We start from the raw sequence: 19,684 nt of genomic DNA, 5'->3' as shown, positions 1-19,684 counted from the left end.
CTCTTACTCTCCAATGTTGGAATTTGCTGCAGTAGATCTGTGAACTACTGAGATCTGGAGTGTGATCTGGAAGACACATGGTGCAGTTGGGATCACTGCGAAGTCTGTCGCACTTCTAGAATTATACAAACTGAATTGAAGAAACTAAGAGAACTGGAGGGTCAATAATGGAAGCCAAAAGTGCCTTCAAAAGATGGCCTTCATTGGCCTAGATAACATATTGGAAAATAATCAATACTTAAGACAGTAGTTAACTCATACTGTCATATTAGTTTAGGAGCTCAAGTGTTTTACAGCTAGGACAGTTGTCATATTTGTAAATGCTGAAACATGATTAAATATATATTATGTGGTTACATTTTGTTTCATTTTACACTCTCTAGTCAACTAAAATGTGACCCATGCTGGCAAAATGAGTCGGAATGCTACAGGCAAAAAAAGTGAAAAATGTTGATTTTAGTCAAATTTGAGGTTTTCACAAAAATTAGTTCATTAAGTCTTCGTCTAGCGATCCAAATAGTAATTAAGCATCTAAAATGATCGCTATTTGTACGTAAGTACCTTTTCTCTGCTCGCTTCTCACGCTGACTGTCATCCGAAACGCCCACATGAAAGGCGCTTCTGACTGTGCAAGATCTCAATAAACATACACAAAACTACGGTATTTAAGTACTCACGCAAACACAATCTGTTATGTCTTAAGTGAACGTTTGTGGAACTGTTGGGGACAAACATCTGATGTGTAACATTATATTAGATCCGTACATTACAGTATGTCTTAATGAAGGTCGTCTGTCTCATTAGTGTTAATATAACAATAAAAGAGCAGATCACTCGCTGCACTTGATTGAACTGCTTTCATAGTTTTAATAATCAGTTTATTTGTAATGAACCCACTGAAGTTATTTTTACATTTGATTATTTGTTTTTCTTACTTGAATGCTTTTGTTTAGATGTAAAATGGAAAGGGTAATGCATTATTTGTTTCTTTCTTATATTTGCTCTGCTTCTTTTTTGCATATGTTTTTACTTATAATAACAAAGATAAAATAAAAATAGTTCTATTGTGAGTATTAATATAGTAATTATTATCAAGAAAAGAAGTGGAGGAAAAGTTGCAGGTGAATTTGCTTTGGAACCTTCAGAAGACTTTTAACTTATTTTTTCTCAGAATTGAATTTGCTGACATTGTCAACTTCAACTGTTTGTACATATTTGGTTTTGTTCCTGTCCTCATTATCAGTTAGTCACCTGTTCCTTGTTTGGTTGAATATTTATAGCGCTGCCTTTCCACAGTTTCTTTGTCCTGTCTAAAGGTTGTGTTTTCCATTGAGGATACATTAAAGACTCCGTTTGTTTTGATTCTCCATCTCCTTCGTGCTCCTTCGAACTCCTAGCCTCGGCAACCCATGACACATACATCATTTTAAATGTGTTTTATGGAGAATGTGAAATTAAAAATAACTAAATTTTTAAAATTTGTGTGGCTCATTTTGCCAGCACAGTACACAAATGTTATTTTCATTGACTAAAAACAGATTCCCCTGTAGTCAGATAGTTTACTGTTGAATTTCATGTATTGACAAACATGTATTGAATTAGGCAACTTTTTTTAAACAACTGCTTTTACAGTACTGTATTTATTAATCTTTGTTCATGTTAGGTAATAACTGTTTATTCTTAATTCGTGTTCATGTTAGCTCAGGTCCATTAAATAATATTAACAGATACAACTATATGCACAAGCATACGGATTTGATCCATTCTGTTCATGTCATTCATAATATAATACTGAAAATGAGTAATATACAATTCAGCAGAAATTGTTGGTTTTCTAAAGTGCAGAATCAGGGAAACGGACCTCAGCTCGAGAAATATTTACCCCTTTATGTCGACACTAGTTGAGTTGATGTGCAAAGCTGCTACTTTGTATGCAGTGCTGTATTCTGAAGTTCATTTGAAACAGACTCACACCTTATTGAACGCCATTGCATTTTACTGTAGTTGTCAGATGCAATAAGACTCACAGCTTGGGATCTTTTGATTGCCAGTCTTGTATAACCATTCTATTCGTTCATTTGACAAGCGCATATGCCCAAGCTATTTGCACGGGGAAACTCAAATAAAGATTGATCCTATTGGCTGATAGTAGTAGTGCAACTTCTTTGTTTTAACACCCACCTCCTGTGTTTCTCTCTCTTTTGCAGTATCAGCCAGTGATTGCGATACAGAGCAGAATGCAGAGATCACATACTACACGCTTAGTCCAGATTTCATCATTTCAGCCCATGGTACTATATTCCCGGCTGGCCCTCTGGATTACGAGAGGCCAAACCACCTATATGAATTCGTAGTGATGGCGGTGGATAAAGGCGAGGTGCCCCGCACCGGCACGGCTACCGTTCGTCTTCGAATGGCCAATGTCAACGACGAACCTCCGGAGTTTTCGCAGCCTGTGTGAGTTCCTTATCTCTGCCGCCGCTCCTCAGCCTCATCCCATGACCCTGTGAGGGACGTGATAATGGAGGCCCATTGTTTTTATTCGCTCGTGAGCAGCAAACATTTTAAAGGGCCAAGATACTGTTATCAGGCTAGCAGTTAACATTTTAATTAATGTTATTTTTTCCCCCCAAATCCCTTCTCTGTGTTTTTGTAATCTGTTCTGGGTTCATATCTAACTGCATGTTCACATCTGGCGCTTCCTAACATGTACTAGTGCTTTCCTAATGTCTCACAGTCTTGCTATGTATGTCTGTATGACGAGAAAAAAAAAATGTTTTCAGGTGACAGCTGTTGTAACATCTAGAGTACGGATTAGATATATACAGTGTGTGTGTGTGGGTAACACTTTATTTTAAGGTCTCGTATTAATAGTGAATACGTGTTCCCTATTCTAAAGTGTTACCGTGTTTGTGTGTGTGTGTGTGTGTGTGTGTGTGTATATATATATATATATATTATATTATATTATATTTGGGAGTGCATTGATTGAAAAGCAGGAAATATACCAGCACAGAAAGTGCATTAGTTGAGCAATCCTGGTCTGAAGTGTCAGAGACCCTTAAGGTAGCTGCAGTGCATCAAAGAAGCTGTGCAGTAGTGTTTGATTAGGCCTGAATACTCACACTTCCTGACAGTGCTGTGAACATACTCAGAGGTAGGTGAAAGGGAACCACCTTGATGGCTGTCCTTTTACACTTTTCTGTGTATGTGCCCTTTTAGTGTTATTAAGAGCAGGAAGAAGGCTTTTATGATGGTCTGGGCCATTTTCACTAGAGTGTCTGTCTTAGGAAGAGCAATTCCTGTCAGATTTACTATAGTTAAACAAACAAACAAATAGCTTGATTTGCTAAAATAACGAAAAGCTAAAACTGAATTAGAAATGAATAAAAAACAATAAAGACATATTTTAAAACAACACAAACTAAAAAAATAATCCAACAACAAAATTACTAAAACTTAAAAAAAAATAAAAATTAGAAAATATAGAAATAAATTCTAACTCAAAATATTTATAAAAAAATATAGTGGGGGGGGGGGCGACGACTTTGTATGCATATTAAATTATCCATGTTATATCAAATTGGCATATAATATTTGATGTATGTAAACATTTGCTTATAGTGATATTTTGCCTCGAGGAGTTTGTGTTTACACTTGATGACCCTCTCTGATGTGTGATGAGATTAGGAGAAATCCTTACAGGCAACGTGCACGACTGTTCAAAATTCATTTGCTTTTCCTAATTTTGTGCACTTAAAATATGGTAGTTAAAATGTAATACTTGTACACTATTGTAAAAAAGTTGCTATTATTATTATTAAGAAATACTTTTATTTATCAAAAATATATTAAATTGATCAAAAGTGACTGAAATCTTTGTAACAATGTAAAGATCTGATGACACATTAGTTTAGGGACCAACTCTCACTATTAACTAGTTGCTTATTAGCATGCATATTACTAGCATCTTGGCTGTATATTAATACTTATAAAGAACATGTTAATGCCTTATTTTAAATGACCAAATTAAGAGTTTATTGAGGCAAAACCATAGTTAATTTAAAGTGAGAATTGGTCCCTAACCTTCTATTCATCAAAGAATTGTGAAAAAAGTTTCACATTTTCCACATTAATATTTAGCAGCTCAACTGATTTCAACATTGCTAATAATAAGAAATCATCATATTGGAATGATTTGTGAAGGATAATGTGATACTGATCATGTGTAGATATTTTGATGAATGATTGTTGAATGATATGGTATACCTGAATGATTGTTGAAGAGGTGAATGATGAATTGAATGTTGTTCAGTAGATTCTTGAGCTGTTGTTGTGGATAGCCTGCTCCGTCAAGTGGTGCTAGTTTGCGTTATTGTTCAGTGTGGCTGGTAGAAATACTCTGACATGTGGCATTGCCACCTTCTCAAAACACTCAAGGGAACAATGTGGCTATAGGCATTGTGGAACGATATGGGGAACCTCTTCACCATTGAGGTGCTGGTGGTTGATTTGAACAATGTGTCTGTGGGAGACATTGAAGACAGCCTACAGCTGAGCCTAAAGCCCGGAACACACAAAGCCAACGGTCAGCCGCTGAGCAGTTTTTGTTTGTCGGCCGACTAAGTTTCCTCAGTGTGTTCCGCACCATCGGCTGAAGTTGGTCCTAATCTGCTTTTTTTTGGCCAATTTGACATGTTGAATTGGCGTCGGAGCTCATCGGTCAGTCGGGCCATCTGATCATTCTGATTGGCTGCTCAGCTGGCGAACCAGTGCACGAGAAATGCACAGAACGGACATGATACTTGGCCGTCGGGTGTCGAGCGTTGGCTTGGTGTGTCAGGGCAACTTTGGACCCAGACGCTGTCGACATGAGCTGACCCCGCAGTCTGCTTTTGTCGTCATTAGTTCATCGGTGTCAGCTTGGTGTGTTCCGGACTTAAGCTCTGAACTTGCAGTCTGTGCTAGTAATGTTTCTAGTGACCTTCACTGCATATGCAGTTACATGTATAAGGTGGTCATAGATCTGTTTATATAGTTTTAACATTTATATTAAATAATTATCCATTTGGAATAAATAAGTGTAAGAAGACTTTGCTCTATATAGATTGTTCTTTGTTTTCTTTTTTACATTCCAATGCAGCATCTTGTTTCCTATAATAAATCTAAATTGAGTGCACAGTACTTACTGCAGTAATAGCACACACAGACCTCAACAGTTGAAACATATCAAGGGTTATAATCAATTATTTATTTTTAGTTGTAGAACAAATATAAACATCCAACTGAACTAGAACAGTTGAGTTGGGTGCTTATTTTTGCTTTCGCTCTTAAAGACCAACTGTGCTGAAAAGTTTTTAACTTGCTTGAAGAAAGAACCATGTGCAAACTCATAAGCATTTTCTCCTTATGACAGCAGTCTTAAAAATGCTGTTTGAAACAACCCCTGATTCCTACCATCATAAAAATGTAAAAAAAAAAAACTTGGAGGGTGGGGTTTCTCATATCATTAGCAAAGTTTTTCTACCTAAAGATGTTGATTTTTAGATGGTAGCTGTCTGAGATGTCGACTAATGATATCAATTACCATTACCTGTGCAATACATAAAATGCATTACCATTCTGATACATCGACTTGAAGACAATTGTTTATAATTCCCTCTTTCCTGTGGTCTACCCTTTCCTAATCTTCATCTCCCCATGTGTAGACCTTGTCGATGAGGTCTTTCCTCAGTTGCTGTATTAATTTGCCTCTCATTTTGCTGATATTTCTGTTGTGCTGACTGCTGACTGTTATTGTTGTTTTTTCCATCTTGTTGGCGGAGCTATGGCCCTTGGCCATTTTAATTGACTGATTTTCTGGCAGAGAGCTCACTGAATCAGAGAGGCAGATTCAATCAGCCGTGCATTCAGCTGAAGCTGGAGAAACCGAGAACGGTTAGGGGGGTGGAGGGTGGGTAGACAGACCTCGGTCAGAGGGTCCAAAAATAATGAGAGAGCCAGGCAATTTTTTTGGTTTTCAGTCCCCTAAAAGGCCTTTTTTAATTACTTTATGCATTTGTATTCTGGTGTGTGTATCTGTGTCTGCATGGTCCCGAGAGCATTAGCTTGAGAGGTGAATGGCTTGGGAGTCTACTTTAAACATTAAAGTCAATATGAAATCAAAAATGACCCTATTCACTTTCTTAATACACATGGTGTTATTGCGCATGCTGCATCCATTCATGCATATCATTTCAAAGAAAAACTCTTTAAACAAAATGTAATAACTTGTACCGCCTCTGCAGTGACTATTCTTTTTGGCTGACATCACCCGCTCCTTTTATTTTTTCAACCCTTCCCCTCAAACCACTTTCTCTCACAGAATATCCTGTTTCACTCAGAAATGCATCACATTATGAAAATAAAATGGGTTTCGAATGCTGCTTAATGTTGAGCAAAGAAGCCCTCTTTGCTACTAAACAGCTACAATGTGTCTTCACCTGTCATTGTGAGAAATGTAGCCCCATATGATACGTGCTGCATTCCTAAAAATGCTGCACAAAAGCTGATTTCCTCTCAGCGTTGTAGGTGGAAGACTTTTATATCATCCCTTTTTGCCATCTTGGGTTATTTCAGTTTTTATTAGGCAAGTGTGCAAATAATAGCTGACGACTTCTGCACTTGGGAAGGTTCAAACAGGGCTGGAAAACACACTTAAGCATTATAATGAAATGCTCTCTAATTATTGTCTGCACAGGTACAAACATCAGCAAGTTATCTGATTATTACAGCAGCTTGTCTGCTGTCCAAGCAGGAATAACATTTAATCCAGGCATTTCTGTATAACCGATTCAGGAAATACTTAAATGTGGATGGTTAATAGCTGTAACATAATTAGACGTGCTCGTCACGATGCTGAATTGTTATCTGAATTAGCTACTTTACAGCTTTGCCGGAGCTGTGAGACTTTGTTCACACTAGAGAAAAAATCCTTTTAATGTTGACATTTTGTCATGTTCATTACTTTTGTTTAACTAACTAAATTGGCATCTACTGTATGTTTAGTAGATGAAATTAAAAATTGTTGATGGAAAATATGCAAAATCAAAAAAAAACAATCACTATTGATAGTTTTCATGATAGAAGTAAGAACAATCGGTAACACTTTAGTATAGGGACTAATTCTCACTATTAACTGGTTGCTTATTAGCATTAACATATTGGCTGTTTATTAGTGCTTATAAAGCACATTCTGCATGACAATATTCGTCAAAAGGCGGATTCGAACCCTTGTCGATTGCGTCAAAATGAGCACAGCACACGGTTTACCATCTACACCACTGGAACTGACAACTGTCTTTTGTAATGTTGATTAGATAAATCACACGTTGGTGGTGGAGTTAAAATAGCCTCTGCCGACAAGGGGGCTATTTGCACTTAGTGTAAAGTGCGAACAATCTGATGTAATTAGACCAGGCTTCTGAAAATTAGATCTCATGTTGTTTGTTTATTTATTTATACAATTACCTGCCTGAATGTTTGGGGTCAGTTTTTTTATTTTGGAGAAAAAAAAAATGCTTTTATTCAGCAAGGATACGTTAAATGTATCAGAAGTGACTTTAAAAAATAATAAAATTACAGAATATTTATATTTCAAATAAATGCTCGCTATTTCATCCAAATAAATAAATTAATTAATTAATTAATTAATATATATATATATGTTTCTGGAGAAGCAAATCAGCATGTAAGAATGATTTCTGAAGGATCATAATGACCCTGAAGACTGGAGTAATGGTTGTTGCTTTTCAGTCACAGGAGTAAATTACATTTGAAAATAATAAAGAAAACTGTTAAATTGTAATAGTATGTCATAACATTACTGTTTTACTGTATTTTGATCAAATAGACAGCCTTGGTGAGCATAAGAGAATTTCAAACATTTTATCAACCCCAATTTTTTGAACGGTAGTGTAGCTTGTCTTGCTCATCCCATTCGTAATAAAAAAAATATTAAGATTGAGGTCTGGCATGTTCTGACTTCCCCACAGACCCTGACCTGTCCCTGTGTGCATATTCTCCTTCCCTTCACCTCAGATCCACTCTGAAAATCCCTGCTTTCCTCAAACAGAAAACACTCAATCTTTCTATCCTACATCATTTCTGCGAACAGGATAGCCTGTATGTGTCAGGCTTGTAATTGAGTAAATTGCAATGTCTGTCACTGCTGTTTGTTCCATTTGGGCAGACTAATTTGCCCAAGCCCTCCGCTTCAAGGCGCTGGGCTCCTTCAGTTCGCCTGAAAATGAGCCTTGTCACTCACGCCATAGCGTTTGCACAGTACATCATTACCAGATCTGTTTACTGGCACCAACCTGACCAAGGACAAAGAGTAAGATGGATTGAGTGATGTTTATTACACACTGGGCCGGGCTTTCTTTGCCCGTTCCTACAGCCACAGGACATGGTAATGAGCGGCGATACAGTCAGTCCTCGTATAGCTGGAAATTTGGGCGAAAATGATTAAGAGCCCAGCCTCAGCGTTCTTTTGTGATCATTGGCGTTTGCTCATCTCCTTTGTTTTGTTGCGTTGATGGATGTCTTTCCAGGCCTCTGCAACTGAAATGTTGTCTTCTGATTGATAGCTGACATAATGAGCCGAAGTATACAGTGAATGCTGACGAGCCGGCGTTTCACTTGTCTGATTGGTTCATGCGCTTCAAACAAAGTGGCCTCTGCGAGCTGTCAGTCACTGTCACAAGAGCCATCACCTGCACTGTTGCCATGGCAATGGCTTAGAAAGGGAGACGTAAGCGAGGCGTTTTTTTTTATGGCTAGTCCATGACAGGTTTTCTCAAAGGCTGTGCTCAACAGATCCTCAGAGCTAACATATAAAAACAAACACTTTAAAGTTATGTCTCTGAACGTGTGTGTGTCTGAGATTGTGTGTGTTTCTGTGGGGGGAGGATCTTTGTTTGTTTGTCTGTGTGTGAGAGCAATCTCAGATCTTTGAGACTTTTAACAGATTACAGGTCGCGGATGTCACGCGTGTGTCAGCGGCGGGGTGCAATGACAGGGTGAAAAATTGCAAGCAATGGTGTCTCCATGGATGACATAAATCACCTACATGAAACGCCTGTCACCTTCCCTCTGTTAGCCATCAATCAGCCCTACACAGAGTGAGATGATGGGCTCAAGCTCTCTTACTTTACTTTTACTTTACTTTTGTCATTTAGCAGACGCTTTTGTCCAAAGCGACTTACAAATAAGAAAAAGTAACTAAAACTAAAAAGTTACAACTCTATAAATACTATCTACCCACATATTTAAGAAAATAAAGAAATTAAATAAAATTAACACATGCATATAACAACAACATTTCAATAATAAACATATCAATGAAAAAATTAAATAAAAAGCTACTACTATCCCTTGCCGGTGTCCCTGCCCGGTGGAGTCGCACGGTAGAGTCGATGGTCTTTACACTCTTTACTTTTTTACTTTTGTCATTTAGCAGACGCTTTTGTCCAAAGCGACTTACAAATAAGAAAAAGTAACTAAAACTAAAAAGTTACAACTCTATAAATACTATCTACCCACATATTTAAGAAAATAAAGAAATTAAATAAAATTAACACATGCATATAACAACAACATTTCAATAATAAACATATCAATGAAAAAATTAAATAAAAAGCTACTACTATCCCTTGCCGGTGTCCCTGCCCGGTGGAGTCGCACGGTAGAGTCGATGGTCTTTACACTCTTTGGTCTTCACACTAAGAGGGCTTCACACGACGACTGCCGCGACCGCTGCCGCGGTATAATAACCTTTATTATACCAAACCAACAAATGATCATTTCAATTCAGCTGGACCCACTTTCCTGTTTATCAACTACAAATGGCCAAGCAAGTGCACACACTGACAAGATACACGATACAGTACGAGACCAAACGCGATTTCAGCAACTCTCATCCTAGTAAACAAAATAAGCGTTTCCTAGCAACGGCAAATGCGCTAAACACTGAGACAAGTAAATACACTTACGAGCTGATTTTAAACTTCCGCTGATAGACTGCTTCTCTTAAAGACCACTTCATTACACTGCCTTCTGCTGGCGCTTGAACCCACTTTCCTGTTTATCAACTACAAATGGCCAAGCAAGTGCACACACTGACAAGATACACGATACAGTACGAGACCAAACGCGATTTCAGCAACTCTCATCCTAGTAAACAAAATAAGCGTTTCCTAGCAACGGCAAATGCGCTAAACACTGAGACAAGTAAATACACTTACGAGCTGATTTTAAACTTCCGCTGATAGACTGCTTCTCTTAAAGACCACTTCATTACACTGCCTTCTGCTGGCGCTTGAACCCACTTTCCTGTTTATCAACTACAAATGGCCAAGCAAGTGCACACACTGACAAGATACACGATACAGTACGAGACCAAACGCGATTTCAGCAACTCTCATCCTAGTAAACAAAATAAGCGTTTCCTAGCAACGGCAAATGCGCTAAACACTGAGACAAGTAAATACACTTACGAGCTGATTTTAAACTTCCGCTGATAGACTGCTTCTCTTAAAGACCACTTCATTACACTGCCTTCTGCTGGCGCTTGAACCCACTTTCCTGTTTATCAACTACAAATGGCCAAGCAAGTGCACACACTGACAAGATACACGATACAGTACGAGACCAAACGCGATTTCAGCAACTCTCATCCTAGTAAACAAAATAAGCGTTTCCTAGCAACGGCAAATGCGCTAAACACTGAGACAAGTAAATACACTTACGAGCTGATTTTAAACTTCCGCTGATAGACTGCTTCTCTTAAAGACCACTTCATTACACTGCCTTCTGCTGGCGCTTGAACCCACTTTCCTGTTTATCAACTACAAATGGCCAAGCAAGTGCACACACTGACAAGATACACGATACAGTACGAGACCAAACGCGATTTCAGCAACTCTCATCCTAGTAAACAAAATAAGCGTTTCCTAGCAACGGCAAATGCGCTAAACACTGAGACAAGTAAATACACTTACGAGCTGATTTTAAACTTCCGCTGATAGACTGCTTCTCTTAAAGACCACTTCATTACACTGCCTTCTGCTGGCGCTTGAACCCACTTTCCTGTTTATCAACTACAAATGGCCAAGCAAGTGCACACACTGACAAGATACACGATACAGTACGAGACCAAACGCGATTTCAGCAACTCTCATCCTAGTAAACAAAATAAGCGTTTCCTAGCAACGGCAAATGCGCTAAACACTGAGACAAGTAAATACACTTACGAGCTGATTTTAAACTTCCGCTGATAGACTGCTTCTCTTAAAGACCACTTCATTACACTGCCTTCTGCTGGCGCTTGAACCCACTTTCCTGTTTATCAACTACAAATGGCCAAGCAAGTGCACACTTGCAAGTGTACACTCTTACCCTCTGTCATTCTGTCTGTCTCTATATCTGTCATTTCCTGTCCTCTGATTGGTGTCTTCTCATCATTCTTGAGCTTTCATTCCTCCTTATCTCCTTGTTTCGATCTCTCTGTTTGGATTTCCATCTCTGCAACCTTCAATCCGTCTTCTTTTTGGCAAATCAGCATCGCTTTTACTTTTATATCTGGACTCCTGGTTGACGGAGACTGATAATGTTGTTCTCTTCGATAAAGTCCAGTTTTCTGTTGTCTAAACTTGCTCTGATGGAAAGTCAAATGTCATCATTCATTCACTGTCATGTTGTTCCAAACCCATATGACTTACTTTCTTCAATGGAACTTAAAAGGAGAACATGTTTCTCACATTTTTGCCTTCCATTTATGATGAATGAGTTTAAGCTTCAGATACGGAAAGACTATAAAAGTCTTAAAAGTAGTTCTTCTAAAACCAGTAGTTTTGTCTCAGGCTGAAACATCATTTATTATTGGGCTTCCATCCACATATTTTTATGCAGATTTTGCATAAAAATGCTGAGTGGACGCATCAAATAAATTCTCCAAAATGCATAATCTTGCTTGCAGATTTTGTTGTTGTTGTCCTTCAGTGAGAATGCATACATATAAAAACAACTGAAATACATTACTGAATAAATTCCTGTATGTACATCAAAAAGCGACTTTGCCGTAACCTAGTTTGTCTGTGCATTTTGTATTTTGCACACTCTAAAATGCTAGTCATTTATTACATTTAATAAAAGATTCTCTTCTCTTGAATGCATTGGATGGAAACACTGCTTTATTTGCAAATTGTTTTTCCAATATTTACACCTTTTTGCATAAATTAGGTCGCAGCTTGAATGAAAACATTCCCCATATGATCTTTCCCTCCAGTGAGCTGAATCATTGAGATAAACCCAAGAACAAGATTAGATTTGTAAATGAATCATACAGACCTGTTTGTTGAACTGGATCAACTGATTCATTGGAAAGATTTGACTCATTCGAAGATTAAACATCATTACACATGAACGTGCCAAAGAGCTCTCTTCATGACACTGAGGTATTAAATAGCTTCAGGACACTTCATTTTTATGTTCCTTCAATTGTGTACGTGTGTGTTTTCTCCCTAATTGGAGCTTGAAAACCCCAGTCCTCATTCACTTTCAATATAGCCAGGATATTCATCAGGAAGTCACCTTTTGCCTTCAACAGAAAACAAAAAGAGCAGGTTTGTAAATGTTGACAGACATTTTGTTTGGGGTGATCTATCCTTTTAAACCAGACATTCAAATTCACACTCTGGTGAAAGAAAAATGGATTCTTGTTGGCTGTGGGAGTTTAAGCTAACTTTGTTTCCCAGAACTCTTGATTTATGTTCACTTCAGTCTTACAGAAGTTCTACCTTTGGATGCCTCAGTGGCTTTGATTATTAGTTTATTTATGAACAGATTTAGCCAAACTGGCTTTCATTCCATCTTGAGGTTTCACAGAGGTATTAGTATTCACAGCCTGCTCACAAGCAACAGTTTTCTACACAAGAAGCTCCAGATTAATTTCTTAACTGGCTGAATCCCGAACACATTGTCAATCTGGCATCATGGCAGTTGACCTTTAGCTGATGCACCATCAATGTCCTTCTCAGATCAAGTGGAAATGTCTCACACTCTCTCACAACAAAAAGTCCATCAGTGTGCTGCCCATGAGACTTAAATGAAATCTTTGCTACTGAATAATAACGAATGGTGGCTGAGACTATGGAAGTATCTTGCAGTCTGTCAGCGCTTTTCTCTCTTCTCAAACGACAGCACGCTGTGCAGATGTGGAGGCACTGTTTGTCTTGTCGCCACGAGGTGCTGTTCCATTGACAGCATTGTTTCAGATGTGATGAAGTGTGAGCGTGGTTTTGTCAAGAAAGGCTTAGCATGAAATGTGTTGGCTTTGTCTGTTAACAGCCCCTTGAGCGAATTAGTTCAACTGTTTCTTTTTCGGTGGGAAATCTATTATTGAACATTGGAGGGGTGGGGTGGTCTAACTCACTCCCCCCCACTCGTTCTTTGTTATATTCACAAAATAATAATGGGTTTTCTGTGACAATGAAAATTGTTCCCGTGTGAGCGTGTGTGTGTGTGTGTGTGTGGGTGTGTTTGTTCTACAGCTGGAGGCCAGAGACTTGAGTCACTGAAGCGGTGACACGGTCAGAGCTGTCAGTCTCTTCAGGTCGCTCTTATCTAAAAGGCTCTTGCTGTAACAAGCTTCATTATGATGCCTTACTTAGACACAATTCAAACTCACAAAATTAGAATAATTAGATTATGATGCCTTACTTAGACACAATTAGAATAATGTTCTATTCGAACATACTGCATCTAATCACTTTAACTTGATTTGATTCATCTTCTTTTATGCACAGATAAAGTGTATCATATTGTAGAGGTCAATAGTGAACAGATGCACAACATGTTCTCCAGTTTCCAGAGAGAATTAAGAACTTCTGATCATAGTTAGCAGATATGATTTATAATATATACAGGGGCGCGGGAAGGTGTTTTATGTACGGGGTGCTGGGGTAGTCAATTTCTGCATATAAATATTACGCCAAATAGAAACAGAAAATCGTGCTATAGCCTACGCACTTTCATGAGATCGTGTTAGACAACAATTAGCTATTTTACAAATGGGAATAGGCTACAATGAATTCATAACAATGTTTTACATTCAAGCTACATTCAAGCTTAAAAACCCTTAAAATGTATAGTGAAAAGTTCTTTAAAAGCATCTGGAATGCAATAAAGTAATTTTAAAGCTGTTTTTAAAGCATTTGCTGCATGGATTAAAAAGATAGGCCAACAAATAAATCACATAGGCCTATCAGTCAGACAAAATTGCGTCGCAGCAAATCCTTTAAATTTCAAGGACAAAGATTTACATACTTAGGGGTTCAAGCACGTAGTGTAAGGATTTTAATTGTAAGGATTTTTCTTTTTTTTAATTATTATTCTTCTCTGGTAAAACTGATCGTGCAGACCAAACTGTAAGGCCTAGAGAGCTGAAACTTGGTCAGAACATAGTAGTATTGCTCGCAATCGGCCTATCAAAAAGGCATAATCGCTCATAGTTCCTAAACCGCTTGTCGTAGACTCAAAATGTTTACATTTTTGGGTTAAGGCCAATCAAAAATGGTCACTGTGAATTTGGGTCTAGGAGGTCCCATTTTTGCGCAAAATTGAGTGATATCCAAAACCTACTTTTGCGAACTAGCCCTAGGTTTTTCGCCCGATTGGAACCGAACCACTGCAGAAATATTCTCTGGACAGTGAATATCAATAATTATCAAAAAAACTTTGAAATTTTGACTCAGTGTTGCAATGGGGCTCCAAAACGTTCGAAAGTCAAGGACCAATTTTACTAAAAAGTAAATAACTTGTGAACGAAATGAGATATCTTCATCAATCTTGGTACACAAACATAGCAGCTCAATCTATGGTCAAATAAAACAAAGTACACAGATCTGCCACTTGGGGGCGCTATAAGATTGACAAAACTATAACTGGGTAAGCGTTGGTCCGACATGAAATTTGGTATGAAGTGTCTTTGTCCGAAGTGGCACAAATATCTATGAGGACATTCGTGTATCTCAAAAAACATGGCCGCCATTGGCAAAAAAAAATTAAGCACCTCTTTGACAAGGTTAACGGAAGTCGATCGGAACAAAACTCGGTGGGCATGTTCGACTCATGGCCCTAAAGGTCTGTAAGAATTTTCAAAGAAATCGGCCGTTAGTTGGCGCTATCGAGCTTTTTGGTTTTGTAATCACGTGGTGTTTTACATATCCACTTAATATGCATATTATTTGATAGATCTCCTCATAATGAGCAACTTTGCCTCAAGAGCCATTGCTATCAATCAAATCGTTCATTAATTAATCAGAAATTTGTTGAAAACCTACTTTTGCGAACTAGTCCCTGTTTTTTCATTCAATCTCGATCAAACCACTGCAGTAATAATCTCTGGATCAATAATTATCGAAAAAATGTTGAATTGTGTTCTTTGGTTAGCTATAATTGTCTCATTTAAAAAGGGGGGCGTGGTCACACATACCTTAAAGCCTATAAAACCTAAACAAAAACTTGAAACTTTACGAAAGTTGGTGAAAGCATGTGTCAGATGACTGTTAACAAGCATGAAGAGTTTATATATATATATATATAAGCAAGGATGCTTTTTATTGATGAGAATTGACAGTTGAAATATAATGTCTCAAAAGATTTATATTTCATATTAATGTGGTTCTTTTGGCCTTTCATATATATATATATATATATATATATATATATATATATATATATATATATATATATATATATATATAAGAAACAAATATTTTTTTGAATCTGAAGGATAACATTTGCCCTCTTTAATGATGTTAAACTGAATGTGTCCAGCAAACATCAACACTGAAATAAGAATTCAATCAATATGCATGAAAGTTGCATTCATTACTGTAATACTAGATCTTACTGCCTCCAAACCTTTAAAGGGGTCCTATTAAGTCCTTTTATGAAGTCTTGATTTATTTCTTGTCTGTCTTGAACACTCCGTTTAGTTCCTGTTTCAATGAAACCCCTCCTTCCAAAAATACAAAATGGGCTCTGATTGGTTAGCTGTCCCAGTGGGTTGTGATTGGCGAACTGCTTGGAGCATGTGCCGGAAATGTCACGTCTTTTACCATAACTGAGACATGGCAACAACACACAACTAAAGGCATTAAATAATGTTCAGAATGTAACAGGCAGTGTTGGGGAAGCTACTCTGAAACTGTAGTTTGACAAGCTACAAGCTACTCGTAAGTTAAAGTAGTTAAACTACAGTAAGCTACCCTTTTGGAAAAGTAGTTAGCTACACGACAAGTTACTATCAAAAAGTAGCTAGCTACATTGAAACTACTTTTGATTTTTTTGAACAACGTATATTATAAATAACTGAATAACTGTCTGAGGAATGTTTTAAATAAAATATTTAGTGTTTAAAACAATGCAATACAATTATGATTTCAAAGAGTATTGTTTTATTACACACAACACTCAAATATCTCAGACTGTTTCAAAAAGTGTAACCTTTATTTGTCGTTTCTTTGAGAGACATGAACTTGGACAAATAAGGCCATGGGTAATTAACGTTAGTTGTTTCTCCATCCTCCAAATCTGCCGCCACGTCTTGCTCCATCATGGATAATATGGGTGTGTCAACCCACTTCTGTACGTCAGTGAACCGTTAGCCGCAAGATGCGTGATTAAACAACAGGTGGCAGTAATGGCAAAAAATTAGTTTGTAATCTAACAAGAAGAATATCCTTGCATCGCACTGATTCGCGCAGGCTCGACAAAACGCAATGTAGCTTTTGCTCGCGCTACACCGCTACTTGCTGCAAAAAGTAGTTAGCTACTGGAAAAGCTACACTGTTTAAAAAGCAACTGAGCTACTGCCAAGCTACTGAAAAATGTAGTTAAGTTAGTAGCGTCGCTACTTGTAGTTAACTACTCCCCAACACTGGTAACAGGGTACTAAAAACTGAATTTTGATTCATTTCTTTGATTCATTTCCTGTTTGTTTTATTTGCTATCCATACCACATGCAGTATTTTTATTTTTTTGCTGTATAGTAGCTGCCATTTCGTCCTTTTAATCAACAAATTCTTGGTAAGCACTGTATGTATAATGATGCTCACAAGTATGCTTACTTTTAGCTTCTATTTAACCAAGCAGTATTGTAAGCAACAACCTCGTCTCGTACGGAAATTTTATTGCATTCAATAAACATAGAGACCTTAATGTGTTTGTTTTGCCGTAATGACAACATGGTAGTGTGGTGAGTTTAACATGACATATATCTTGAAAGAAATATGTTTGTGTGTTTAAAAACAGGTATCGAACCTTTGTCTCTGAGGACGCAGGGCCCAACACTCTGGTTGCAACAGTGCTGGCCAAGGACCCAGATGGTGATGGGATCACATACAAAATTACAGCAGGCAATGAGGAGGGCAACTTTGTCATCGACAGCCAGAAAGGTGAGACATCCATTTCAGATTTGGTGTTATTCTATTGATCTCTCTGACGGCCGTTTTACGCTTCATGAACATTCACTAAGGAGCAGTGCAGTAGAAAAGCTTTAATTCAGTGGCTTCTTTCAAACAATTTACATTGCATTGCATCATGTTATGCATAAGTCCTTTAACTATTAATGATACTTTAATAGTAATTAATAATTAAATGTACTTTCACGGTTGGATGATCATGGCAGGGCAGTAAATAAAAGTCTTCATCCATCTTTTATATTGGACATGATTCAAATGCAAAAGAAGTCTTTTATATTTATTCAAAGTATGGGTTTTTTGTCCCTTTATTGGACAGTAGGGAAACAAACACAAGAGTAGTATATGAATAAACCTTATGCAGACCAAACTAAAACTTGTGTTCTATATACTGAGAAAACTGCTCCGATGAACACAGAAGATGTTATTGTTTATAGAACGAACAGTATAGATATGATGGGAAATTATATGGGAGCGGGTAGGATGGGATTCAAAAACACATCATGTGATGTGCATGCCGACCAGAAAAGAAGACTTTAATCTGAAGGATCCTCAAGGGTTAATTGAAGACACAATGCTTAGTGTGAACATCTGGTAAACGGTAAAATCCCGAATGGCAGGAGAGTGAGTGAAATCAACAGCAACATCTGTTTGAACAGTCAAGTACATAATGTACTCTGCTATATTTTAGATCACACTGGTTCTTCTAAGTTTTTTAAATTAAGCAAAAGTACATATTTAAATGTTTCAAATAAGTTGGAAATTTGCCATGTATGATTTCCATTAATCATATATACTTTTTTAAAGTTATCACTTGAACAAACAAGTCATTTGGTGCTTTCACGTATACAAAATTAGCTATTTACTATTTGTAAAGAGGTAATTATTGTGAAGTGTTTATTTTGGCAAAATTGTTAAAAGTTACAGTTAAAACACCCACACAACGATATAACTGTTAATATGAAATCCCGTTTCTGCCTTAGATTTAAAAAAAATAAAAATGAGGTAATTGTTAGGGAAGAAAAAACCAAACAAGATAAAAACATTTTGAATTGTGAGAAATGAAGTCAGTTGTAAGAAATAAAGTTACAATTGCAAGAAATGAAATCACAGTTCTTAGTAAGTAGCTACAGTTGTGAGATATGAAGTTATACAAATAAGAAATACATTTTATAGGAAATATAGTCAGGATTTTATTTTTATTTTATTTTTTATAACTGTAAAACATCAATTGGAAAAGGAAAATATCCAGTTGGTAAGCTTTTTATTTGATTATAAGTATATCCTTTAGGAGTGTGTGTGTGTACAGATCAGACACTTTGAGTCGCTTGATGATTAAAGAACTTTTCACTGGGCATTGGCACGTTTCTCTTAACTAATGAACTAAATGCAGTGTCTATTTATCTCCCACAGTTTTGAAGAAATTTAGTAGTGGCTCAGTAAATATAATATTTATTGGCAACTACAAATACAAATTTCTTAACTCCTCAAAGTAACAGCATTGCTAAACAGCTCACGGCTTAATTGCTGCACACTCATCAACAGTGAAAGAGCTAGACATGTTTTGATTTATTGCGTTTTGGTTGAAGAAGATCGGTCGTAAGATACGGACTTCACTTGTCCTTCTCACAAAATGTGTTTGCTGCTTACATTCACAGTGCTCCAATTTAGTGCTCCATTCAGGTGATTCAAACATGCACCGCTTCATTGGAAGCACCGCAGTTCCTTGAAGAGTGTCTCTGTTGATTCCCTTCCCTGCATATTCCTCCCTTTCTCTCCTCTAAAGATCAAAGCGTTCCTTTATTGCCCCTTCTACGGCTCATCAGATCTCCGTCTCTCCTGAAATTCCCTCTATCATTCATTAGAGCCTCTCCTCCATTAGCTTGTTTTTGTTGGGGCGAATAAGGGCCCAGGCGCTTGTGCTTGCTGTTAATTTACTGTAACTCACAGAGGAAGGCGCTCGGTTTGATTTAATACCCCTTTAAGGATTCAAACAGCAAAGTCAATAGGATGATCAGGCCTTTTGTATTAAAGACATAAATACAAAGACTGCATCCGGTCCGTGAAGGATGTATTTACCGGCACGGCGGCGTAGTGTTTACGCTGATAATCAGGCAGATCATCAGCAGCACACAGCACCTATCAAGTGTTTTTATTTTCCT

General features: G+C 37.4%; 1 protein-coding gene across 1 annotated transcript in view; it reads left to right on the top strand.

Moving 5' to 3' along the window:
• LOC306844052 (neural-cadherin-like) overlaps positions 1–19,684 on the top strand; it is a gene marked incomplete at both ends in the record, with an annotated part of 265,863 nt that overhangs the window by 113,507 nt on the left and 132,672 nt on the right. The window contains 2 exons of the mRNA XM_079375899.1: positions 2,208–2,457; positions 17,356–17,498. Of these exons, the coding sequence (XP_079232025.1) occupies positions 2,208–2,457; positions 17,356–17,498 (393 nt within the window). The remainder of the gene's footprint in view (positions 1–2,207; positions 2,458–17,355; positions 17,499–19,684) is intronic.

The sequence above is a fragment of the Barbus barbus genome, assembly GCF_936440315.1.
Source record: "Barbus barbus genome assembly, chromosome: 2".
In the NCBI taxonomy this organism is placed as follows: Eukaryota; Metazoa; Chordata; class Actinopteri; order Cypriniformes; family Cyprinidae; genus Barbus; species Barbus barbus.
This window is presented reverse-complemented; position numbering and strand designations above follow the sequence as displayed.